Source organism: Apostichopus japonicus, chromosome 18 (genome assembly GCF_037975245.1).
Source record: "Apostichopus japonicus isolate 1M-3 chromosome 18, ASM3797524v1, whole genome shotgun sequence".
NCBI classification, from domain to species: domain Eukaryota; kingdom Metazoa; phylum Echinodermata; class Holothuroidea; order Aspidochirotida; family Stichopodidae; genus Apostichopus; species Apostichopus japonicus.
In genome coordinates, this window is record NC_092578.1 from 14,680,005 (window position 1) to 14,707,215 (window position 27,211).

At 38.5% G+C, this 27,211-nt stretch overlaps 2 protein-coding genes and 1 long non-coding RNA gene across 5 annotated transcripts in view; 2 read left to right on the plus strand and 1 right to left on the minus strand.

Annotated features, from left to right (window-relative positions):
- The window catches only part of LOC139958454 (solute carrier family 23 member 1-like), a 28,788-nt gene extending 17,064 nt beyond the window's left edge, over positions 1-11,724 (minus strand). Inside the window, exons 1-4 of one of the 3 annotated variants that reach the window (XM_071955542.1) lie at positions 11,292-11,724; positions 1,886-1,964; positions 1,379-1,581; positions 183-340 (exon numbers count right to left, since the gene is read on the minus strand). In XM_071955542.1, the coding sequence (XP_071811643.1) occupies positions 183-340; positions 1,379-1,581; positions 1,886-1,904 (380 nt within the window). In that variant the 5' untranslated portion in view covers positions 1,905-1,964; positions 11,292-11,724. Of the gene's footprint in view, positions 1-182; positions 341-1,378; positions 1,582-1,885; positions 1,965-5,865; positions 6,117-11,291 lie in introns of those variants that run through there. The other 2 variants (XM_071955544.1, XM_071955543.1) reach the window with 2 other exon arrangements.
- Positions 1-13,060, plus strand: part of LOC139958474 (uncharacterized) — a 94,797-nt gene extending 81,737 nt beyond the window's left edge. Inside the window, exons 2-3 of the long non-coding RNA XR_011789802.1 lie at positions 10,229-10,262; positions 11,816-13,060. This is a non-coding gene — a long non-coding RNA (uncharacterized lncRNA). The remainder of the gene's footprint in view (positions 1-10,228; positions 10,263-11,815) is intronic.
- A 1,209-nt stretch (positions 13,061-14,269) lies between these two features.
- LOC139958464 (acyl-CoA-binding protein-like) lies at positions 14,270-25,546 on the plus strand. The gene is made up of 4 exons (XM_071955564.1): positions 14,270-14,426; positions 20,756-20,873; positions 23,303-23,365; positions 24,117-25,546. Exons 1-4 carry the CDS (start codon positions 14,418-14,420, stop codon positions 24,179-24,181), a joined length of 255 nt encoding a protein of 84 aa, XP_071811665.1. The 5' UTR covers positions 14,270-14,417; the 3' UTR covers positions 24,182-25,546.
- The last annotated feature ends 1,665 nt before the right edge of the window (positions 25,547-27,211 follow it).

Here is a 27,211-nt window from a genome sequence, read left to right on the forward strand (position 1 = left end):
TGCGATTCAGTTCCTAACTAACTAACTAACTATATATATATATGTATATATATATATATATATATATATATATATATATATATATATATATATATATATATATATATATATATATATATATATATATATATATATATATATATATATATATATATATATATGGTATATTCTATCAATCTTACCGATTTCCAAATGTAGTTTGCAGAATCGTTGCCAGTCCTGATACAAAGAACTCTGTCTGTATCAGTTTACCGATATCTACAGGGTTATCCTCCATACAGAGATCCACGGACAGAAGCAGGGGAATACCCAATGTACTTCCAAACATGGTGAGGTAGTGCTGCAAGAAGAACATAAACAACAAGACTTAGCTGTGGTCAGTGGCGTAGGAAGGTACTTTTGAGTGGGGGGGCTGAAGACTGATGGCCGGCCTGGGGGAGGGGTCTAAGGGGAGGGGGTGTCCCCCTCCCCTTTGGAATTTTTTTGCATTTCCAGGTGGCCTCAGATGCAATTTGGTGCAATATAGCACACTTCAACACCCAATCCATTTTGTAAATAATTTTGCATTTTCACCTGGCCTTATAGATGCAATTTGGTGCTCCAAATGAGATTTTTTTCTCATTTGGAAATGAAAAAGGGGTTTTCTGACTCGCGGAGCGGGGGGGGCGGAATGATACTTCCGCCCCCCCCCCCCCCATATTTTTCACTGGGGGCTGGCGCCCCCCCCCCCCCCCAGCCCCCCGGTTCCTACGCCCTTGGCTGTGGTCATGTTGTCACCGACATTGACAACTAAAACCAAAGCGATAAGAACTATCGACACGAAAAAAGAAAATAACCCTCTAAGAAATGCATGTTCAGGAGCGAAATTGTTTTGTTAGTTTTGTATGTTGATGAGTTTGTGTATAAGCCTGGACATGTGTATAGTTCTTTTCAAAAGGTTACAAGGTATATGAGTGTTCTGTAACTATGGTTGCGCTCGTATATTCTGTTTGTGCGGCTGAATCATCACGCCGACTAACACATTGAATAATTAACTTGTAAATGAATGCAAATGAATAACCCCCGTGCTACAGGCGTCCTTGAACACAGGTTCTGTCAGCAGCATGTATTGAAACACAAGTTAGACAACACCATAATTTGAGACTGCAACATAAGCAGCATACAAGTATATAGCCAATTACAACACAACTTTATATAGATAGTATAACATCTGTGACCCCTTTGGCGTTCCATGCTCTTCGCGTTCCAAATAAGATGTGACACAATTTACTATTTGCTTCTTTTTTCCAATACTAGTCCACATGTGTTGTATAGCTGAATATTTTCCCCCTTTACTACATTATCTCTCACTGTTACCAATACCTATGGTATTTCTTACCTGGAAGCCAAGCAGTATTGAAATATACCAGACAGGACTTTCGTTTATGTCGTAAGTTAAACCCCTCTTAGAGTTCGACAGAGGTGTATCTTGTCGTGAGTTCGCTGTGGTAGTACCATTGGTCGTTACGGCCTCGGTATTGCTGAATGAAGTAGTCTGACCATTCTCAACGCCATCTGCGAAAGTTGCTTCCGCCATATTATCTGTAATATATACATATTGAACTTTAATGAGGGTTAGGAGGGAAGGTGTGACTTAAACAAATGACTAGAAGGTCAAACAAATTCGTTCCATCAGCTATAGGAGCGAAAATCGGAAACATGCATGTAGTTTTCCACACACACAAAAAAAAAAAAACAATCAAGAGAAAGAAACCTCTAAGGCACCCCTACACCTTTCCCGTATATGAATTGTTACTTATACATTGAGAGAGAACAGGATAGGGGTATGTGGTGAGCCAGACAATCCACAAGGACAAATACAGACTATATGTAATTGTAACCATACCTCCGTCATATACCGTCATGTGGACTCTGCTTCAAGTGCGAGACAAGGATACACCGTTTTCGAGATGATTCCAAGCCTCCTATAAAAAGCAAGTCCAAGTCCGAATCCACAATTACAAATGCATTGTTATTACTTACTTTTCCATAATGTTTGATCTGTTTTATTAATTGATTAAAACTGATACAAAGTTTGGAGAGGTCGAGTGTGAAAAAAAAAATGTTTAAACAGGTTCAGTAAGACCTGACATTATCCGCTACGCGTCAGTCATTGAGGCATTAATAGACGAATCCAGGCTTCTTAGTAGGTAACTTTATGCTCCTCAAACTCAATTGGATATTCTGTTGGCGGTTTCAAGACAACCCTGCAGCTATCCGTCCAAGAATTTTTTTTTTGTTGAACTGAACTATAGTGTTTTCAAAATCTGTTATATTTGTTAATACTAAGGCAAGAGTACGTAATCTCTCTCTATATATGTATATACTATATATATACTTTTAAGTTTATTCAAATCACTTCAAAGCATTAATGATCTCGATTGGGTTAGCATCATGATTGATCTCTGGAATAAGGCAAAGTATGTCACCAAAACAGAACTGGCATTGTTCGATCAGGGAGTTGTTATAACAACGCCTACAGTGTTGTTATAACAACGCCTACAGTGGATTGACGACCTTCCAGGCTTACTGGTTTCGAACCTCTGGACATACAATCAGCGTCCATGGCCTAGTTGGTTAGGGTGACCGCGTATAAAGCGGAAAGCCCGGGTTCGAATCCCTGTGGCGGCTGGGAGTTGTTATAACAACTCCCTGGTTCGATACAGGTGGCAATATCCTAATGACGACCTTCCTTAGTGGTTTCGAACCTCTGGACATACAATCAGTGTCTATAGCATCAAAGCATCAATGATTTCGATTGGGTTAGCATCATGGTTGATCTCTGGAGTAAGGCAAAATATGTCACCAAAACAGAACTAGCATTGATGGATACAGCTGACAAACGCCTACAGTGGATTGACGACCTTCCTTACTGGTTTCGAACCTCTGGACATACAATCAGCGTCCATGGCCTAGTGGTTAGGGTGTCCGCGTATAAAGCGGAAAGCCCGGGTTCGAATCCCTGTGGCGGCTGGGAGTTTTTTCAATGTTATGTATTCTAACTCTTACCGTTTCAGGTAAATATATATATATTTATTATTATTATTATTAGAGAAAACCAGAGAAATATGACTCATACTTGACAAATAAGGAGTAAAATTTTAGAAAAAATATTGGAATTTCTTCAGCAATGCTTTGCAGTCGAATGAAAAGTGCCAAATGTAACACAACGAGAGTATGACGCTACATAAGTGTAAATTGCATTGATGGAATTAGAACCAAATAAACCATGACTATACAGGAAGCGGATCAAGGAGCAAAGGACGGATTACATATGCTTGTAGAACTAATAGTTCTAAAGTCCCAAGTCTTTGTTGAGGCCGGTGAGCGAATTTCTTTTTCCTGAACCTTTCGGGCAGTGTACGTGGAGTTTAGCCAATCAGAGCGAGGCTGTGTTGATGACGTACTACTCAGTAAAGATGGCGGCGTGCTTACCAAATGTTGAAGTGGGGAAATCACATTCGATAAGTCAACATAATTGTTGTACTACAGCAGAAAGTATTAAGGTATATAGGCCTTGCAATAATAACATTATACTGAATCATTGTGCACAACTTACGTGACGTTTGCATCGGTTTCTTTGCTGAAAAACGGCGATGTATGATCGCTGTCTGTTATACAAATTTACAATGTCTTCAGATTGACATGACACTGTACTCAGTACTGTAGTACTGGTACAGTAGTATGTTACGTACTTACAGTTAACCGTTACATCTACACAGCAATATTTGTACACAGTGACAGTAGGCCTACAGCTTTAGGAAATTTTTATGATCTATCTATAAACTAGAGGCCACGGTAGCTATTACTAATAAAAATTGGACACCTAACGGAGGTCCGATTGCAATCAAATAACTTTTCCTATAGAACCTCCTTGAGAGAGACGAGGTCCAGTAATTAACGGTTTATTGTGGAAACTGCCAAATATCTGTTGTAAACTGATGAGCGAATTAGGTAAATAAGAGTACAAGTACTGCCCTTGTTTTATTATGCAATAAATCCTCTCTTTTAATTGTTCCAGAGTGAATATCTGTTTCCCTTGGCTTTTCTTCTAGCCAGTCATCTGCCTTTAATTTAGGATAAACTTTCCTAAAACGTCTTTCGTTTTCCACCTTATGTTATTGAAGCGACGCATTTACCCGACTGACCATTATACTGAGTAGTACGTCATCAACACAGCCTCGCTCCGATTAGCTAAATTCCACGTACACTGCCCGAAAGGTTCAGGGAAAAAAATTCGCGGCCGGGCGATGATGTGAGACTTAATACGAAAGATTCAATCGATTTCTTTACGTTTGCGTTTAGTGGCGGATTTGAAGTTCGAGGCAATTTGAGAGAATGACTATGAAGATTGAAATGTTCGGAAACGGGGAATCCTACACAATTATCATGAATACATTTTTTGGTGATTACCTACATTATGTTTCACCTACATAATTGCCCTCTTTGCAAAGTACAATACACAGTAGAAAATGTAAATAACATTAATAGAATCACAAGAGAGGGGAGGGGGGGGGGTCTTGGACTATAGAATAGAATCACAAGAGAGGGGAGGGAGGGTCTTAGACTATAGTCAACATTGGAATTTTTACCTCGGGCCTGGGGTAATATGGGGGCTTATATGGCGTCGAGGTTTTCAGCAACGGAAATTGCCTGCGGAAGGGGAAAATGAGTAAGGAAGTCTGGAGGAAGTGAGTAGAAATCTAAGGTTGGGGGGGGGGGTGTTTGACGAAATGGTAGCATGGGGGTGCCCTTAAAAGATTCCCCTACAGACTGATTGTCGGCCCTGGAAATACCCTGTGTAATTAAGTAAAGGGGATATCCGACGTTCAAGAAATAACCAGTTAAAATGGCCGGTGTTCAAAATCACGTGGGTGGGAGCAAATGCGTTTAAATCTTAGGCATTGGCTGTAAGCAATAGAACTCTTGAGATTATGTGGGTGAAAAACAGTGGCGTAGGAAGGTACTTTTGAGTGGGGGGGCTGAAGACTGATGGCCGGCCTGGGGGAGGGGTCTAAGGGGAGGGGGTGTCCCCCTCCCCTTTGGAATTTTTTTGCATTTCCAGGTGGCCTCAGATGCAATTTGGTGCAATATAGCACACTTCAACTCTCACTCCATTTTGTAAAGAATTTTGCATTTTCACCTGGCCTTAAATGCAATTTGGTGCTCCAAATGAGTTTTTTCTCATTTGGAAATGAAAAAGGGGTTTCTGACTTGCGGAGCGGGGGGCGGAATGATACTTCCGCCCCCCCCACATTTTTCACTGGGGGGCTGGCGCCCCCCAGCCCCCCCGGTTCCTACGCCCTTGGTGAAAAAACTATTAAAGTGTAAATACATATGAATATCAGTGGGTTTATAATAGACCGAAGTGGTTAAGGAATTGCCATCTAATTTGACCAGAACATCTAGGAATGATATTTGGTGTTTAGAGACTTCGACAGAAAATTTAATGCCGTCATGAAAGAAGTAACATGATCAAAGAAAGACTCAAGAGATTCACCATATGGTCAGACAAAACATATATCTTCAATGTATCTTTAATAATGATGGCTTTAGAAGAGAAGTGCATGGATAGCATTTCCTGTTCCAATTCGTGCATAACTATGTTGGCGTAACATGGTGCCATCATAGTGCCCATAGCGGTACCATTGATTTGGAGATAATATATTCCAGTACAAGAGAAATAATTATTACTTAATATGAAACGTAACATAGGACCACGATCGTCAGCTAAAGTGGGGTTGGTGGTATACTGGTGCTTTCACTTACCTGAAGACAAACGTCGCCCTATAAATAAAAACCCTCTATAAAATTTAATGTGCTTACCTCTCTTTTACCACGACGGCTTTTGAAGTTCTCAGTAAGAATGTTAAAAATCACAAGCTCTTTTACTCCAATACTGTATAGCAAATCAGGGTGTTAATTACCTGACACGTTCGCAACTCAATACAACAAACAGGTGTATGCTTTGTCAGCTTGAGAAACTAAATTTTAAGAACTGGTCTAATAGCTAAAAATTTGTTTTTGTACTAGTTGATCCTAGTTGACATTGATCAGAATCACTGACCTGGAAAATAGTAAGGCATAATAAAAAAAATGCATATTCATCGGCAACCTTTAAGAATTCTTGAATTCTTGTAGGTCTAATCCCAGCCTTACAAAAAGATACCACCCATGTACATCTCGAAAGTCACTAGTTGCTAGTTTCATGGCGACTTTAAATTAAACCCAGCGCCCTCTTTTCGTGTTTTACAAAGTGAAGTAGCTCAATTGAGTGGTTTGTATGTTGAGTGAATGCTCTTTACTTTAGTCTTCGTATGTGATAGTGCAAGGATTTTAAAACACTATTCCTATTGATGTTTCTGTTTCAAGGTATTTTTACTTGGGGTGATGGGGGGGGGCCGCTAATCCGTGAAGAAGTCCATGGGAGGGGGTCTAAGGAGAGGGTACTTTATGGCGCAAAAAGGTGCTGCATTTTGCAACTTTTAAAACTACTTCGAAAAATTTCAGACTGATTAAATTGTATCGTTCGCAAATACATGTATGTTTATGTACTATGTACACTAGGAATATTCTTTAGGAATATTCTTCTAGGGAATTATTACATTTGTAATATTATGTCTACCAAAAGGTGCTTTAGTCCCCCCCCCCCATACTATTCTGCCGGGAATAAAGCCTCTGCTCCCCCCCCCCCCCCACAGAAATATACGTAGTTGCGCCCTTGATATGAGTTAGTGAGTTAGACTAAGCAGTTCAGCCACTTTAATTGATGAACCTGAGGTGATTAATTCATGGGTAACAGTCCTAGAAGTGCAAATTCTTAAGAGTTACATATGGTATAAAAACAGAAAATGGATTGTTAGCAGTGATTTGTAAAGGTTAACAAACTCTCAAAACCAATGTTGTGCCTACACATGATAGCAGTGATTTGTAAAGGTACCAAAACTCTCAAAACCAATGTTGTGCCTACATTAGAACAGTGATTTGTAAAGGTATACAAACTCTCAAAACTAATGTTGTGCCTACACATGATAGCAGTGATTTGAAAAGGTACAAAAACTCTCGAAACCAAAATTGTGCCTACATGATAGCAGTGATTTGTAAAGGAATACAAACTCTCAAAACTAATGTTGTGCCTACATGATAGCAGTGATTTGTAAAGGTATCAAAACTCTCAAAACCAACGTTGAGGCTACATAGCAATGATTTGTAAAGCTATACAAACTACTAAAACCAATGTTGTGCCTACATGAGAACAGTGATTTGTAAAAGTATACAAACTCTCAAAACCAATGTTGTGCATACATGAGAACAGTGATTTGTAAAAGTATACAAACTCTCAAAACCAATGTTGTGCATACATGATAGCAGTGATTTGTTAAGGTATATATACAAACTCTCAAAACCAATGTTGTGCCTACAGTCATACTTTAAGTTTCCTTGCAATTATTGTCGTCAATTTATTCTCATTTGAATTGGTAACGAATACTGATTAACAATATCACAACATGAAAAACATTTTCAAAATTCATTCATGACTTTATTAATTAAATGAAAATGAGTAATTTATTAATTATACATGCTGTCAAACAGGGACGTTGCTAGGGTCTTGTGATTGGGAGTGTTGTGTGGAATCATAATATTCCAACTGGAATCATAATTTTCCAAAAGGGTGGATTCGTAAGGCCATGTAAGCCTTAAATGAAAATAATTAGAAATAGCCTAATATTATTGACTCAGAAATCAGAATTTTCCTGACAAGGTTGCGATCAGGATCTTTCTATTACGACCAACTTGCAACAAAACTTTAACATTCTCATATTGTGTGTAATTATTATTATTTTTTTTTAATAATTCGGGTCAACTATCACCCCGAACCCCGGGGCCGCTCCATCACTACCACTTCCCTTTCCAAATATCCCTTACAGTCCCTCCTCCCTTCCCATTCTCCTCATTCCCACCCCTATCACCTGACGTAACGTATATCGCTAGCCGTGACTGTATATATATATATATATATATATATATATATATATATATATATATATATATATATATATATATATATATATATATATATATATATTATATATATATATATATATGTATGTATATATATATGTATATATATATGTATATATATATATATATATATATATATATATATATATATTTATATATATATATATATATATATATATATATATATATATATATATATATATATATGTATAGATCGTGAACTAAAAAAATGATATTAGTATCTGAAAACGACGAGCAATTCTTAGCCCTGAGCCTTTAGGACCTGTACAGACCTCTCTGAAGATCTCTACCTATACCGTCTCGACTGCGTTGCATAGGAATCAACTATCTTTATAGCTGTACATTTATGAGTATAGAATCCTAGATCCCGTACATAGTACGGTCGTATGGAATATGGTACTACTTAGATAGTAGTACTATACTATATATAGAATCATGGTAAAAGTCATGGTGTGTAATTGCTTTAATAATTCTTGAAATGAATAGCGACCAGCTCCTTTAATGCGTTAAACGCAGGATAAATGTTTAAATGATTAGATTTATACAAGAAATGATGAGCTCGAAATTAACTTACCTCGGCAGTTGACCCGATATGTGCATGTGGTATCATGCAGATGTATATTTTCAAATTTGAAAAAAGGATATGCGTATTGTATATACCTATGTCAAATTATATAGCAATGATTTTGGCCCGTTGAGTTTGTTAGCAAACAGGGTGTATATTCAAGGGTTACATGCCTTTTGCTGAAAATAAGGCTCCTTTATTACTTTCCAAGCTCACTTGAAGCATTTTTATGGTATGCAGACAAGTGGTGTGTATATGTACTGAAATTGTATTAGTTATAAAGGTCGTGTCTATATGTCACTTGTTTAAAAGTCCATTTCTTATATTGTTCCTCTAAAATAACATAGAAATGAATATAATAACTTAATGAAAGAATGACACAAAACCAAACATTCGACAAAGCACAAACTTATGGAACGTCTGCAACTGTAAACAACCATACATGAGTATATTTGTATACTAAGCCCACGTACATGATGATCTGTGCAATAGTAGTAGAAACTCAAACAATGGTTTTGAGAGCTTGAGAAGTATACTGTGTAAAATATATCTACAATCTCGTTTGCCACTGTTTGAAGCGTATATTAAATTTTGTGTTTTGTTAGCAAACAGGGTGTATATTCAATGATTTGTCTTTTGCGGAAAATAAATAGAATGACTATTCATGGTAACATTTAAAGATATCGACAAACATTTTCACAAGGAACAAAACACGGAACATCTGTATAATACGCATTCTTGAATGATAAATTACATTTCGGTGGGTGCATATAATTCATTACGGTAATTGAGAGTATATAGTGAGATTACATAATACAGTATGGAAAGTATGAAAACATACCCTGAGAGTATCATGATATATACTTATATAGGCTTAAACGTCATGATTTTGACGTCATCATTTAAGTGCTCGAACTGAAAGATCGTATATCTGCAATTGGAAATACTAATAAACAAACCACACACACTGAAAGGTATAGCCTGAGACTTCAGTCGAGAGGCTGAAGGAGGAGTGGTGGAGGGGGGGGGGGGGGGTATAGTACCGAACTTGATTTTGGGTCCTCTGTTTCTCAACAAAAGGGCACTTTTTAAATAAAATGAAAGCAATAAATTCAATTAAAAATAAAATAAAATATGAATCCTGGTGAAATTAGCATCCATTTCCTATGTATCATTATTTGAGATCATGAACCGTTGAACATTTGGAGATGTCATGTTTTGTACCAAAACAACTATATATTGCTGTAATGTTATACTTGCGCACTGACAGCAAAATGCATTGTTTTTATTTAATATTTCAATTTCTTTGGATTAGATATAATTATATGGGGTTCCTATATACATGCATTAGGGGTCAAGCCATCAATACTACATTAACTGCAGTGTATTCATATGTTAATAATTAATGCAACACACTTGCAAGACAAAATAAGGTGTATATGTAAACAAAACATGAAACAATTATGTCTGTTTGCATCTATTTTGACATCACAGCTATTTGCTTCAAGTTCACTCTACATTGCAACTATATCAATAAATCGAAAACGCAATGTAAGAATTCCATGTGACTTTCACCCTCAGAATGGATCAGAATGGATCAGAATGAACCAGAATGGTTAGTATTTTTTTCTTCTTTCATCAGTCAAAAACAGATTTTCCAAAGGTCTATATATCCTTCCAATGCAACTTACCCATTAAACAACCACCAAAGTGTTATGTCTTCACCAGTTTAGGCATACAGCATGAACTAAAATAATTCGCCATAGGCCTATAGTCAATTTTACTGTTTTATCTCATGCATATTCATTACATTCCTCTCTACATGACGAATTCAACGAGGACATACGTAGAATACCTTATTTTTTCAAAAACCCTATCACCGTACAACCCCCCGCCTCCAGCCGACTATTGTATAAATGAAACGAAATTTCGTCTTCATTATTCCCATTCGCTCCATGACGTCACAACGTCACAGTGGCGATACCCTTGGCGGATCCCAGCTAGAAGCCTATGCTAATTGGAAGGATCCTGTTTTTTTTATGTTCCAAATTGTGTGATGTGAGAATTGTTATTGCAGGTTAGTTAAAAAGGATCACGTCCAAGTAATTACCATACCTTACGCCACATGTTTCCGGACGGTTGTTATACTCTGTGTCCTCGTCATATATATATATATATATATATATATATATATATATATATATATATATATATATATATATATACACACACACACATATAATTGAAATCGTAGTGAGTTGAAAAATCCAGAATAATGAAAAATCTTCCAGCCTTCAACATGATTCGAACCCAGTCCTCCCGCTTTATTTGCGGACACCCTAACCACTACGCTATGAACGCTGATTGTGTGCCCAGAGGTTCGAAACCGGTAAGGACGGTCGTAATTCCACTGTAGGCGTTTGTCACCTGTATCGAACAATACTACTTCTGTTTTGGTGACAAAGTTTGCCTTACTCTAGACATCAAACATGATGCTAACCAACTCGAAATCATGTATATGCATACGTGTGTATGCGTGAGTGTGTGTTTGTGTACATTATATAATTTGTAAAACTCTTGCAATATGTTAAGCTCGTAAACGACAGCAATAATAATTTATAAACGAAATGAAATTTGTACACACCTCTTCTTCAGTTGATATGAATCCACGATGGTCATAAACTTCGCACCTGGTAAATCTCCTCTACCGTCTGCTACTGAACTTGAGATAAACGCTGTTGATTTGTATGTTTGATATACTGTTTGGCTACCAGCAAAATTTCATCGAATATGTAATCACAGAAAAGACTATGACAGCGTCATAAATAGTATATGGGCACGCAGAGTAAATGTTTTACTTCAATTAAGTTTTTTATTATCCGAGATGTAGCTGTAACCCGATCGTTGAACCGTATCTGTTCTATAAACATTCCCAGTAAAGCACACGACCACATTTGACAAATGGTTATGACTGAACTTCTGACAGCAGTAGTTCGAAAACTGCATTTATATGAAAGACCAGTATGTATTGGCACTGACCATAAGAATTTGAAGAACGTCCAAAAACCTTGTGTGACAAACAGATAGGTCTATTACTTGTCGTAACCATCTGTATATTATTTCGGTGGATATATCTGTTCTGTTCCCCCCTTCTTTATCTAAATATAGGATAGAAATCTCCGTGTACTGTGCAAGCCTGATTCATCGACTGTCCGGGGTGTCTCCGCTTAACATGCGCTCGAACCAGATTGCTCTCTGATATTCACCGATGTTACTAAATGTAAGGGCCGATATGAATTTTAAGCACTTGTTGTTCAGATTCACTAGAAATTTGTCGATATATTTTAAGACGGCAACAATGTATGTTGTACCGCTGTACAAACCATATGTATATAGTAAAATGTCACTCTTTGGCTTAGAGCAGTTCGCGTACATGTTATATAAAACATGGAGCTAAATGGCGATCTATGCATATACATACATACAGAACAATTCACGTGACTCGCGCAATCACACTTTCAGTTCTTGGTGAGCAAAATTTAGAGCTCGTATTAAAAGTATGATTATAGGTAACATAAAGTTCCACACACATTGACTATACTTGAAGTAACAGTGCATACGAAATACGAAATCCCCACCCACCAATTATATTGAGCTTTGATGGTACAATATTTATACGTGTTGGGTCGGTGTGCGGGTGGATATGAGTTACTGTTTTCTTGTATTGCTCTCTCTATTTCTTTATGGGAGCGCTCTACTAGACAAGCCCTCTGGATTTTTTGGAGTGCTTCCTTTCAAAATTTTCCCTGTTGTTAATATCTCTTGTCACTTAGTTAACTTCCTGTATTTATATTGTGAAAAAAAAATGAAATGAAATGAAATATTTGAAAATCTTGCGTCCTTTGATGTACTACATGATTTGTCTATCATATTTTCTTCATTAGATCCATAACTAATGATATTGTGGTTGACGGATGCAGTATATATAGTGTGAAAGCTCAACTTATTTCAATGAAAAGGATAATTTGTGAATCAGCATGGCACCATACGGTTGACCAAAAGCCATTGTTAACAGAGCAACTATAGAAGTACTGCATGAGGCCTGATGACGTCATCTTGCACAATGTCGTCCGTATGTCTTCTGTCATTGGTCTGAAAGGTCAAATGTCATCGGAATATAACGTAATGGTCACTCATGTTTACGTCCAACAAGTACCACTTGGCATCCAGTGGTCAAACCTTATACTCTCATTAATATATGGCAATAACTTGCTGAGTCCGAAAAAAAGAGAACCTTTTATTTCAGCATTGATTGATCTCAGATTTGACTTTTACATAGTAAAACACATACAAACTTTACACTATAGCTTCAATATTTAACACATAAGGAAAATTGAATAACACAAACCTAAGAAATCGCTCTAGCCTATTCAGAAACGGGCGCTTAATGAACTACATACATTCCCGGCTTTAATATGTGATCGTGTAATTAGGAGTCGCCTTCCGCTTTCCATGCACAAACGATATTTGTCTTGGGCTTTCCTAAGTGACTTTAAAAGATTAAAAGAAAAAACACTAACGGATCCAGGAGCTTAAAAATGAGAGGGGGCGGGGTTCGCCCTGATTGTGTTCAAGCCGACTCCAATCCAGGAGTATATGGGTAGTTGGTACTATCCTACCCTCACACCCCCCCCCCCAAAAAACATTAATAATAATAAATAAATAACATTTATTTGTAGTCATCCAATGGTGCTTTTGGAGACTTTTGAGGTCTACACACAAGGTGGTGTTAATTTAGTATACCTTTGAATGTTCTGCGTGTTGAATAAAGGCTGAGGGTTGGATGAGCTTCGATCCGCATCTGACTAATGTAATTTTTCACTTCTCCCTTACTCGATACTCTTTTCAAGTCACCCCATTTACTGCTCACTCGTACCCTTCCTTCTACATAATACTCCATGTTTATGCCATTAGGGTCACCTTGCGAAGAGGATCGATGCGGCAAGAAAACCAGAAAGTTCCCTGAGTTCAGAACAGCAAATCTCTGAAATATGTTATGTCGGTCAGGGTAGGGGTCTAATCGGAGGGTACCCATCCTCTTAGAAATGCTGGTAAAATGGAGGGTGCTTAGATGCAAAATGGTGCTATATTTTACAACTTGTTGAAGAATTTTCGACTGTTTAGGTTGTACCGCACATTTGCCTAAATGTTGTATAATTATGTACTGTATGCCTACACTAAAGGATTTTTGTTTTTAACCAGTGCAAGAGGGGGAGGGGAGCTTCCTGGTTTCTGTCTGGGTAACCCACTCCTTTATCGAATTATGCTATAGGAGTGTTAGCTCAGTGGTTAACGCCGGTGCCTTTCAATCATAAGGTCCCGAGTTCGAGTCACTCCAAGATTAATGTATGTCGTCCAGTTACAGAGTTGTTGACAATTGACAATTCATAATCATGGATGTTAAATATGAATCTAAGAGACTGACTTCGGTCAGCTTGCGGCTTTGATAAGCCAATGATCGGCTTCTTCGCAAGTTCCTCAGCTGCTTTCAGGAGGATCTATAATACATACATACATACACACATCATCAACAATGGAAGCAGGCCTACCTAGAGATACCTGGATAACACGGCAAGATTACGTCATCAAAAGTTACCTTGCTCACATGGTGTCTACATAACGGTAGATTAGTCATTACTGTCCGTACCGCCCAAGCTCCCGTGACTATACAGTGAACGCCTCACCCTGTTCTCCAGCCGTATCAGAAATCATGCCTTCGGTAAGAAGCTAATACCTATTGTTTAGCCCTTAGATTAAATCTAAGAACCTACTCCTTTTTTATTTAAAGTGATATTTTATTTTGATAATACCTAACAAAGACGTAAGGTTTCAAACAACCACAGTGCATTTACATTTAATTAAATAGGCTACGTTAGATACAGTGTTACTGTACGTCGGTTCTATAGTATCTGGACTGGTTGCGCGAAGTAGGCTTGGCAGGTCTTTGTTCGTTCACTAATTACTAGTAGTACAGTGCATTGGAGTAGATATATCCATGTTATGATGAAATATTGAAGACGGTTTAACTGAAGGTTTGGGGTTCTAATTTAGAATCCGTACCATCCGACAGGCTAAAAGAGGGCGCTCCTTTTGATGGGGTGAGGGTTGTTAAATGGGGCGTGGATATTTTGGGGGACTAAAAGAGTTTGGCGGTTTTAATGAAAATAGTACAGTAGCTTCAGCGCTTATGTCCCTTCATTGTACCCATTTACCCCTATTCCGTATCTCTCTTCACGTACATAGATGGAGATGTCGTTCCAGTAAACCATCTCTGGCTTATATAACTATACCCCTTTAATTCATTCAAGCGAATCATTCACGCGACGCACCTATTCACTGACTGTTATTCTATTGAAGCAAGCCGATGCGAGCACACACATTCAGCCAGATTATACAGTTGTTATACAGTTGTTATTCTGCCGATTCGAAGTAAGCTTTCACATTCATATGGTACGGATTCTAAAGTCAGGCCAGGTTTGGTATAAACATGTTTACGACTGAAGCCATTGTATTTGCCTAGCAAATTGGTCTTCATTAGCCACATTGTATGTTACACTGACAGTACTTGTAGTAGCCCAATTTGCATCATGTATGAAGTTTATACAAAGAAGCTTTGGCACTTGCAGCAAATTGAAGATGAACAGCTCACCCAAAAGCGTCAATTTACACTGCTATTTTACGTAGAGTCTTACTCTTAACGTTAGGCAATGAAGTGCCCAATAAAATTTTCCAGATTGTAAGAAATTCTTAAAATAACAAAAATACAAAGAATTGTGAGCCACTTCTAAGGGTATACGTATGTGGAATGGAAAATTAAATTAAATTGGTATCATGTTTCTACTTAAACATAACTAGGCTCCACGAAACAGTTTGTTACTGCTAGATCTGTGCTGCTGGGACGTAACAACATGTAAAAGTGCCTATCTACTGAAGCATACTGCACGATTAACGACGTTTTCAAGCTTCTAATAAATTGAAATGCAGCTTTTAACTGAACAAATATACAACTCGTAGGATGTAACCCAATTTTTTCATTTATTAGCATACTCCAAGAATGTGTCAGGACTTCCTTTGGCATTTCACAGGCAGTGACACAGATGGGCATTAGCATATATTGCTTGCCTAGCCTAGCTTCAAGTTAACTTGGCTAGTACTGACTACTACTACTAGTAGTATACTTATAAATTTATCGCTGTCTAAATGCAACAGCAGTAAATAGGCTATAACCAATTGGTAGGATTGGAAAGAATAATGGTGATAACAAACTTTGTTAGGACTGAGATGAAAGTCTGCTCTTGCTGTTTTGCCTATATAGGCCTAATTGCTACTTAAGAAGCCAAAGATTGTTGTAGGCCTACCTTCCATGCAAAGAACGAGATTAAATGTTTGTGGTAAATGTATGCATCCTTTTTGAAGTGATGAAATGATTAATTGTATTTCATCACAACGTGAGTCACCATGCATAACTGAAGGCATCTGAGAGTTACAATATGGAGATTAAATTACAAAATGATAACAATATAATATTTACACAGAAGAAAGACTTGTAAGTAGACAACAATGTGCTGTGGCAGACTGCTAAAAGTGCTGCAAATACATGTTTATAGGCCTACATCTATTATGGTACCTTGTTCCATCGAATCTTTAATATTTCTTCAATGAAAGCTTGGAAAAATTGTAAAAACTTAGAACAGAATATCAATCATTGTTAAACGACGTATATTGTTTTTTCAAATATCCAAACTTGTTTTGCGTGTTGACCGATCCTCCAATCACAGGGCTGCATCATGCATTAACTTATACACAGCAATAATGGCTTCTTGGTTGTTTCACTACTGTGAGGTACCTATCATTTAAAAAATGCAGTATATAATTTCTCGATGATCTTTCACTGAAATCCAGCTTTTGTAGACATGAATTGTCATAAAAATGTTCAAGAAAATATTTTACCTCAACATGGCTTGCAGTGTTTATCAGTCTTTTTCATTCACTGAGCATTTGTGTCAGGTCACTAAGGTGGCTGTATGACTCTACTATGAACCCTCCCCAGCAGTCAGGTAGCCAGGCTCGGTGCAGGGGGGCATGTCCCTCCCCTTTCAGACTAGTGTTCTCCCACTCCCATCCCCTTAATTTATCCCACCATCATGTGAACAAAAACTTTATACTGAAGTAACAGCACATGAGTATTGTGCCCCTCTTTTCAATATTACTGCCCCTCCATACTTTGTTGGTGCCCCTCCAATTCAGAGTACCTCCCCAGTGGCCCAAACATTTCTGTTAAGCTGTCTCGCCAAAATTTCAGTCTCAATAAACTTAGCATGGTGAACAATATAGACAGTTGGGCTTTGTGCCCTATGTAATTAGTTACGAGCCTAAGTAAGATAGTACATTTGCAAACATGCTAGGACAGTGGCGTAGGAAGGTACTTTTGAGTGGGGGGGGGCTGAAGACTGATGGCCGGCCTGGGGGAGGGGTCTAAGGGGAGGGGGTGTCCCCCTCCCCTTTGGATTTTTTTGCATTTCCAGGTGGCCTCAGATGCAATTTGGTGCAATATAGCACACTTCAACACCCACTCCATTTTGTAAACTTAATTTTGTATTTTCACCTGGCCTTAGATGCAATTTGGTGCTCCAAATGAGATTTTTTTTCTCATTTGGAAATGAAAAAGGGGTTTTCTGACTTGCGGAGCGGGGGGGCGGAATGATACTTCCGCCCAGTGTTCGATTTTTCCGGTATCGCATCGCAAAATGCGATCCAAAACGACAAACTTGCGAGACGTTTCCAAATCAGCATCGCACTTTCTGCCGATTTGTGCGATACAAATTCTTAGTCAGATTTGGGAGCAAACACTCAAACCTTAACTTACGAACTGTCGATCACAATGTAAAAGTCATAATTTATTGAGTTTATACTCAATGTACAACTTATCGACTTGACCGTATAGCGAAAAAAACCCTGAAAAAATAATATCCTACCATAGTTAAGTGTAAAGCAAATAGCCTAACCACCTCGGCGGTTACAGATCTCACGTAACTAAAAGGTTCCCTGGCAACGTGCCAAAAAATGTTAACAAACAGGTGTTATACAGGGGATGAGCTCACAGTTGTTGGGAAGGTACCTGGGCAAATTCGCAGCACATGTACCGTGGTACAGTAGTTGGGTAAAGGGTTAAACACTGCAGTTGTAAAAATGTACGCATAGTGCACGCTATTCATTGTTAGGCAGTCTAGAAACGGGGCTTTGCTGAACGTTGTTTGTTTCATAATATTGAAGTTTTGTAAGTTGCACTTTTTAAAGATTGAAAGACAGATTAAATCTCTTTTCATTTTATAACATAATACAGCTACTTTAACTTGTCATTTTAAAATTTTCATCAGTTTCGTGACAATTTAAATAAAAAAAGTTGTCAGTATTTTGCATCCTCAACTGCGAATTTTTTCATCGCCAGACATCGCAAAAAAAGACAACAATTTTCGGGGGCTTTCGCCCCAAGGATCCCCACGAGGGGTTCTACCCCGTGACCCCACCATAACCCTAAGATGGGCCCCTGGACACCACGCCTTTATGCTCGCACGTTACGCGTGCTAGGCAGGCGAACACCGGCGGGAAATCGGCAGTGTGTTCGCGGGAAATTGAACAAGGTTTTCCAACACTGCTGAACTGTGCAGTTACTGTATGCATCATGTTCAAGGTTTTCACGGAGGCCTTTGAGGAAATGAATGGTTAGTACAGTGTATATATGCTGCACTAATGCTGTGTGTAGGCCAAGGTTCACGAAGGTCAATGGTTATATTCGCGCGCCATAGACGTGTTTTTAGATGTTACGGAGAGTCAGGTTTCCATGGATATTAATCGAAAATGAATCTGAGTTTAACTGACGCTAAAGAAATGGATCGTCTTGGGCAGATTAACAAATCATTGCATGTATAAATAAGTACAGGTAGCTCTGCTGTTCAAAAGAAAAGTTCAATATCGGTTTGCTGTTATCGGCAATTAGGCAAAATTTTACCGATACCGATATGCTGCCGATATTGCAAATATCGGCCGATACCGATATTGAAAACGATTATCGTAGCCATGGGCGTCAACAGGTGGGGGACGGGGGGGACATGTCCCCCCCACTTTCAAAAGTGGAGGGGATATCATATCATTTGTCCCCCCCCCCACTTTTCAGAGCAGTTATTAAAAAAATCACATGCATATGCGCGATTTTCTATCACAATTGCTGAGCTGATTCAAGTAGAATCTAACTTAAGAATCATTATCAATAAATTGCACTGGAAATTAGAACAGTGCTTGGCCCTTTATCCCCCTTCCTCCGATATTCACCCTCCCCGCTTCGTCCGAGACCTCTGATAAAAGTTTGTGCGATGTTTGAACGATGTTTTAGAGTGTTTTGTGGAAGCACCCCTTCTCGCCAGAAATGGAATTCCCCTTGCCCTACACTGTGAATCAGAGAAAACGACGCATTTCAACTTGAAAACAAGTCGAAGACCCCACCAGGAAGGTAATATCATATATTTTAGGCCCTACAGACAGTATTCTGCCTGTATGCAGGGTATTATATGATACCAAACTACCGAAAATATTTCGTTTGAGATGGACGCTGTGTAATTCGTTTCCCTTGGTGTCAGAACGGCATCTTTCTACCAGTACTTTCTGTCGGAATTTAGTTTTGTGAGACAAAATTTCTCCTCACAGATCTGGTTCTGATTTAACTAAAAACGACTCAGGAAGGCCGTCTCCTGCGATCTAGGGGGTCTTATGTACCCAAAATTTTCTGGTACGCTACGCGCCAACCAATGGTGGCGCTCCGCTTAGATAGTATAGTGTCCCCCCCACTTTCTGAAACCTGCTGACGCCCATGATCGTAGCAACACTAGTATAAATAATAATAATAATAAACAAACATTTTCTAGTTAATACATTGATCCCCAACATTTGGTCAGTTTTGTGGTAATTTCAAAACTGCTATTCAATATTGGGGAACTGCTATGCAACAAAAATATTGTACAGCAATTGTCAAAATTTGTTGCTATGCAATTTTTTGGCCATAAGTCGAACACTGCTTCCGCCCCTCCACATTTTTCACTGGGGGGGCTGGCGCCCCCCAGCCCCCCCCGGTTCCTACGCCCTTGTGCTAGGATATATTTTGCAAAAAGTAATCTGAACAACTGTTTAAGCAGTGGTTAAATACTTGTGTGTTCAACAAGTATATCTTTTTTCCAAAAGCTTTGAGCTAATCTAGTGCATCAAGTGTTTCTATATGTGAAATTGAAAGATATTTTGACCATAAGATCAGGATTCCGTTGAAACCTTGTTACTATTAGGTAGGCACCCTTTGCACGAGTGATTGTTTGGCCCTTTTGGGTGTACCAAGGTGGCATGAGCGACCTTCAAATATAGCTCTGCAAAGAGTATTGTTGTCAGCAGGTGCGATGTGGCCTCTATGTCATGAATAATACCACCATACATCCTACTACCTACCAATCCTACTCTTTTACCTAGATGGAAACTGGAAGCTTTAAGTTCTATTTGTTTTGCTGCATTATAATCAGTTTGTAACTTAAATGTTATGTGATTACCTTTTATATTTGTGGTTTTAAACTTGAAGCAGGCATTTACTCTGTTATTAAAGCACCGATCAATTATATATATCAGAGAAAATTACACACATTTCGATATAGGCTACGTAGGCCTATGTTGTCTCAGCACATATGAATTGTAAGAAGCCTTCTTTAGTATTAATTAAAACTTTTCAGACATAATGTATTCAGAATTGGGTAAATTGTTTCAGCTCCAGTGTATACCGACCTGATTTTTATTTTCTTACACAAACTGATCTTGCAATTTGAACAACAAAGTTTCCCGCACACCCATAGTGAAATTCCCCTCACATATTTCATGTACATGAAATTGCCAAGAAAACTTTTCACTGTTGTAAGTTTTATGTCAACCTGCAGTACGTTCCAAATATTTAAAATATATCAAGTTCGTCATAATGATATTTTTTTTTCTTCCCCCTTCCTCTCCAATTCTCTTTTCAAGGACGAATTTAACAAAGCTGCTGATGAGGTCAAACAGCTGACCACCAAACCATCTGATTCAGATCTGTTAGAACTTTATGGTTACTTTAAACAAGTCACTGTCGGTGATTGCAACACAGGTACAGTACTAACTTTATACCTTAATACTGTAACTGGAAGTATTAACAATCATTAGGGTTCATTGGTTCTCCATACATGGACAGTGAACATTGCTAACATGTGGTCAATATTACTGTAGGCATGCAAGTCCACTGTGGATTAACATACATTCCCTACAAATGCCAGCAGGGTGCATGCATATGGTTCTCAGGTGCTCTTATTGTACCCCATTTGACCAGTCAATTTTCCCCCCTTGACCAATTGACCTAATCTGTTAAGTTCAATCGTGCCTACTGTCAAATATATATAGAATCACAAAGAAAGTACAGTTTTCATCTTTAGAGGCTTGGTCATATGTTTTATTAGTCGGGTACTGAAGTCTTCAGTCACATTATTAATCAACTTATGCAATAAGTTCCTTATTTTCCTAAATGTTTGGACTTTTTTTTACAAAGAATTAATAGGTCCAAGCTCTGTAAACTATTAAGTCCACAAAAGAATTTTGCTTGTATACCCAAAATACCAACTGTGAGTCATAAGCTATTAACTTTTAACAACAGAGCAAAGTTTTGAACCCAAAAGGTTGGAGATCTTTTTAGCTTGATCAATTCCAAGTCATGTCCATTTCAGATCATGTATGGATCAGTCAAGGAACAGTCAAAATATTAGCAAATATACTCAGTTCTATTTGTCCTTTTTGATATTTAATCCACAATTTCCCTGAAGTATTTTGTATTTTTGTCACTGTCTGAGGTGGACGTCTGCACTGAGTCCAACAGTGTAATAGATATCGTGTGTTTTTACTCATCAACACCCCTGATATAAGTTACTCATTAACCAAAACTATTTGTTTAACGATAGATGTTTACCTCAAATTATAGCTACTCAAAAGATTTGCTGAACAGATTCAGCAGAGAAGTTTACTGCTGGAGATAAGAGTTTAATCTTTTTGACCCTTGAATGTTTGCCATCAGGTGCATTACCCAACTGAACAACTGAAGATCTCTATATTTATCAAGGCTCTCTTATAAAAGCCCCAATAAAACTGTAAATCTTTACTCTGAAAATAAACTTCATATCAGTACAAACTGATTTCTTAATTTCAATCAGTTGACCTTTTTTTATTACTTCTTTTCTGTTTGAATGATATTTCAAGTACATGGAAGTACAAGCCCTGGATGTTAGCTGTAGTATCGAACACCAGAAGTGACATAGCGAGTGGAGTTAATCCAGTTATTCATGAAATTTACAAAAGTTTAAGCCATCCTGTAACATGTATTAAAGAAACTCAAGATTTTGGAACCTTAGTTTATATAAAGAGCCTTGTCCGGCCACAGTCCCAGGAAGAGTGCTAATATGGTACTGCATTTAACATGGTAGTAAATTAGTAATATTGTACTTAAGTTCACTTGAGACTTTCATGTACTGTAGGCTACAGTAGGTGCCCATGATTGCTACCTCTTTTTGCATTCACCATTATCTGAGCACCAAATGGAAACAACCCACCCTCATAATCAGTATTGACCACTGGGGAGTTGAAATAAATTTGATATAAAATGACTTACTAATTCTTAGACAAATCAATGTGAACTAACATGATTTTTAACTTTGTTGCCAATGAACCGAATAAATAATAGAAACTCCACAAGCCATTCAGACAATCAATCCTACCTAATTGTGTGGAAGCCTAATATCTTAGCCAAGCTGCCATGCCTATTTATATCATGAACACTGTTGTATATAAATTACAAATTCTGTTAAATGAACTGTACTTTACTGTACAGTACCCTTGAGTACAGAGAAACATCTCAAGAGATAAGCGTTTGGCCGACTTACAATTTTCACCAACGCTCTGAAAAAACTGGATATTGAAAAGAAAAGAAAAACTTGGAGGGGGGGGGGGGGAGTTTGGGGTTCTTTCTGAAGTAGAAACTTCAAATATTTAATAATTAACAATTTAAGTGACAGTCAGCGTTGTGGTCAAGTTGTTAAGGCAGTGGACTTGTGATCTAAGGATTACAGGTTTGAGCCCTGGCCAGATCACTGAGTTGTGTCCTTGGGCAAGGCACTTTATCTCCATTGCCTCTCTTCACCCAGGTGTATAAATGGGGACTTGCGAGGTGACTTGTAAATATAGTTGCGAGCGCCGGTTTGTGGCTGCACCCTATGGGAAGTCCCCCAGGGGACACATGGCTGTGGTGCACTGTGGTGCCCCAGGAGAGATTGTTTGAATTGTGCACACTTTGGTGTGTAGGCGTGACAAGTTACCAATGACCAGGGTTAAGTTACACATCAGGGACAGCAAGTTTGCTTATGAGGATGTTCATTAATCAAGAATCAGCATATATACAGCAGCTTTATTGTATAGTAAGCTCAATACAGAAATTTCATTTAATTTATTAATGCTGGTCAAAACTATTAATTTTACTTCTGCCTTTCTCTCCAACAGCAAGACCAGGCATGCTCGACATGAAAGGGAAGTACAAGTGGGATGCGTGGAATGCACACAAAGGTCAGAATAATCTACTTGTCCATTTTACTGGGGGTGTTTTGTGCGGGCTTGTACTTGTGGTAGCGTGGAGGTCGACTACAAAATCAGTTAACCCTCCATTCCTTTCCTTTTGCTAATCTTGCCATATACTGTATTGTGCTGATGAAAAGTATGTCCGCCATAACTTACGTTGAATAAATGCTTTTCGGAGATTTTCCATTTCTCTGCTGCTACATTGAAGATGGCAAAATTTCGCGAGCCCACGAGCCCTGGATGTTAATAAAGGGTTCACGTTTGTATAAAAGTTCTCAAAAGTCGTATTTGTTGGCCTCATTGTTATGCCCCAGTTGCTACGAACATTTAACAGGTAAGATTCGATTACCTTCGTTACCTGGATCGCGGATATCCTTGGACTTGAATCCAATATATGCGCCGTCACCCTACTCCACAGGCCACCCCATCTCTAATAGTCTTCATCTTATGTTATGCTAGCTGTTCCCATGACTCCTAAGTAGTTTGTAAATTTAATGTTTTTAGAGGTGTTTTACACATCTCGTGCTTCCTTTCCCAGCATATCATCGAATTCAAATTTGACAAATGGCATGGGTTGATTGTCTTTTTGCCCTCCTCCCACCCCTCCCTGCCACCCTCAATTGTCCAGGTTTCATACCTGTATGCCATATGCTCCCCCCCCCCCATATCCTCTCTCACACTCCATTCTGCTACACCCATTCCTCTCTTCAATTGTTTTCTTCCTATTTTTATCTTTCAGGTATGAGCACCAAGGATGCAGAAGACAAATACATCGCAAAAGTGAATGAACTGAAAGCAAAATAGATAAAAAAAAATAACGCTTTCAATTCCAGCCTGTCCGTTAATTTTAAATTGTAAAACAAAATACAGTGATCAAAATTTTAGGATTTTCTATCAGTTACACATGATTCCTTTTGTCTACTCTCTACCAATACACGGACTACCGTGATGTCATCAGGACCCTAGTCCAATAAATTCAATTGTAGACGACTTTCAGGACCATGGATCATGTAAATTTGTTTTGATGATTATCTTCATTAATCTTTCTATTTTTTTATTTTATTTTATCGGAAAACGTTTTATTGATGATCTTTCGGAATGTTTAGATACCACAGAACTTGTTACCTTGTTGTCACTGGTTTTATTTTTTAGACGAGGTAAAGAAAACTGCTAGATTACGTTCAGAATGGTGACGTACAATCGAACTCTGTGCATTTCTTCTGCGACCCTTCATGCAGTGTATTTTTTTTACGAAAAGACTAAATCATTCAATCTGAAATTGTGCAATTTAAGGGTTTTTTTAAAATTGCTTATGATCAATGCAAACTCTTAAGGTAGCAGACCTACTCCCTTGGGTGCATGGTTTATAGGGCAGAAGACAGGGAGGGGGTGAGGGAGGGTGAAGGTGAATTAAATAGTATTAGTTCTATTATAAGTTGGCTCCTATGCATTATTTCAGGCATTATCCTTTTTACAGGGTACGATTTTAGTCACTAACTTGCCAGTGAATAAAGTTGGAAATTCTCATTGTAGCATTTCAGATAAAAAGCTGAACATGAATATCTTCCTTGTTTTTGTGACAGTAGTGTTTTTTTCCTTGCTATGCATCTGTAGCATTAACCCAATTTACATGATAATGCTGACATGGTATTTTATTATATTCTGATTATGCATTCATGTAACGGTAGTGTTTTATTTCCTTTGCTATGCACCTGTAGCATTTACCCAATTTACATAAAAATGCTGACATGGTATTTTATCGTATTCTGATTTTGCATGTTCTCAATGTTCTCAAACTCAGTTTGTGACATTGTGTACTTCTTTGATATCAATCGGAATCCCTTAAAGTCAATGTGTAGCATTAATGTTCGCCTTCGAGGGGAATCATGATACACACCCTGACGATGATCACACAGTGACCAGTCTAGATGCAAGGGGACTGGGGTTGAGAGCGGATTAGTTGGTTCGTTGTTTGGTTTTTCGTGCCCAGGTTCTCTCCTGGGTGACTTTTCTAACAAAGTATCCTTAAAAGTTAATGTTTAACAAGTAGACACAATAAATGGCTTACACAGACTGTTGTGTAGGTGTCTAATATACTGTAAAGACTACAGCTCAATAATGTAAAGACTAACAGACTAACAATACAAATAAAAGAAACGTGGTACAAGATTTTGTTGTTCTTGTTTTGTTCCAAGTTTTCCTTTTTTCCTTCTCATTCTCGGCAATTTTTATAGACGTTTCTCTCAAGTTTGGGATCCCAGGAAAACCCAATTAAAAATTGCTAGACTTATTTTGACATGAATCTACGCTCATCTGAGCTTCAACAAATTAGGCAAAGGTATCCATTTGGAAGATATTAAGAATTGGTTACACAGTCTCCCCCTCCCCCCTCCCTGTCCCACCTCCCTTCCGTAACAACCCCCCTAAATAGTAATTAAAACATGAAAATAGTTCTGCTCAGGGGACAGTGAGGTACTAAACGGGAGACGTGTGATGTCCCGCCCTGCTCTAACCAGATAGCATCTACCCGCTCCAACCAGGGAGCGATCCCTAGACCCTAAGTCCGAAAGCTCTTTAAGTGTTCGTCTTCTAGATATTAGAGAAGCACTATGGGAAAACACTTTTAAAGTGCCAGGCAAAATGCACCTGAATAAAAGTTATGGGGCAAGAGGGATCCACGTCTCCCCCCCCCCCTCCCTCACGCTTCATTGGTGAACCAACTTTTAACGTGTAATTGATCATTTGTTGTTTCAAATTTGATTAATTTTGAAAAAATGTCAACGTCATATAACTTGGTAAGCGCAGCAACTGCTTGTATACCTGGATAGTAAGAGAGGTTAATACACACTACATTTCGTACAGAGGTTTAATACGGTGCGCGATTAAAGAAAGAAACTTAACAACGGTAACCTTCATTCTTCCGTATACATTAAGCGTGTTTTGTTTTACCGGCGCCGACTAGTGGAAGGGTCAACTGAGGGGGCCGACATCATTTGAGGGGGGGGGGACAAATACGCCCTCCCCATTTGCGTTGCCACTGAATATGACATGTTTTGTAACCCATGATTCTTTATTTCATTGCTGCTTTCGCCAATTAGATCTGCGGTAATGACTGAGGCTGGTTACGTGACAAATGCTGCCCATGTCGTGTCATACATAGGTTATATATAGCAAATATTGACTGAAACAAGTGTATGTTCTATACCATTGCCAATGTAAATTTACAGAGAGAACTACTTAAACACCCGCAATTTACTTTAATGTCTATGGCGTAAACCGCAACCGTTACGACAAACAGTTTTTACAAGGTGACTTTAAAACATACAGATCTAGTTACCGGTACTTGGTTGGAAGAAATGTACATGATTGTAGTGATCTTGTACTCGTACGTGCCCCCCTCCCATGGGCGTCAACAGGTGGGGGACGGGGGGACATGTCCCCCCCACTTTCAAAAGTGGAGGGGATATCATATCATTTGTCCCCCCCCCCCCACTTTTCAGAGCAGTTATTAAAAAAATCACATGCATATGCGCGATTTTCTATCACAATTGCTGAGCTGATTCAAGTAGAATCTAACTTAAGAATCATTATCAATAAATTGCACTGGAAATTAGAACAGTGCTTGGCCCTTTATCCCCCTTCCTCCGATATTCACCCTCCCCGCTTCGTCCGAGACCTCTGATAAAAGTTTGTGCGATGTTTGAACGATGTTTTAGAGTGTTTTGTGGAAGCACCCCTTCTCGCCAGAAATGGAATTCCCCTTGCCCTACACTGTGAATCAGAGAAAACGACGCATTTCAACTTGAAAACAAGTCGAAGACCCCACCAGGAAGG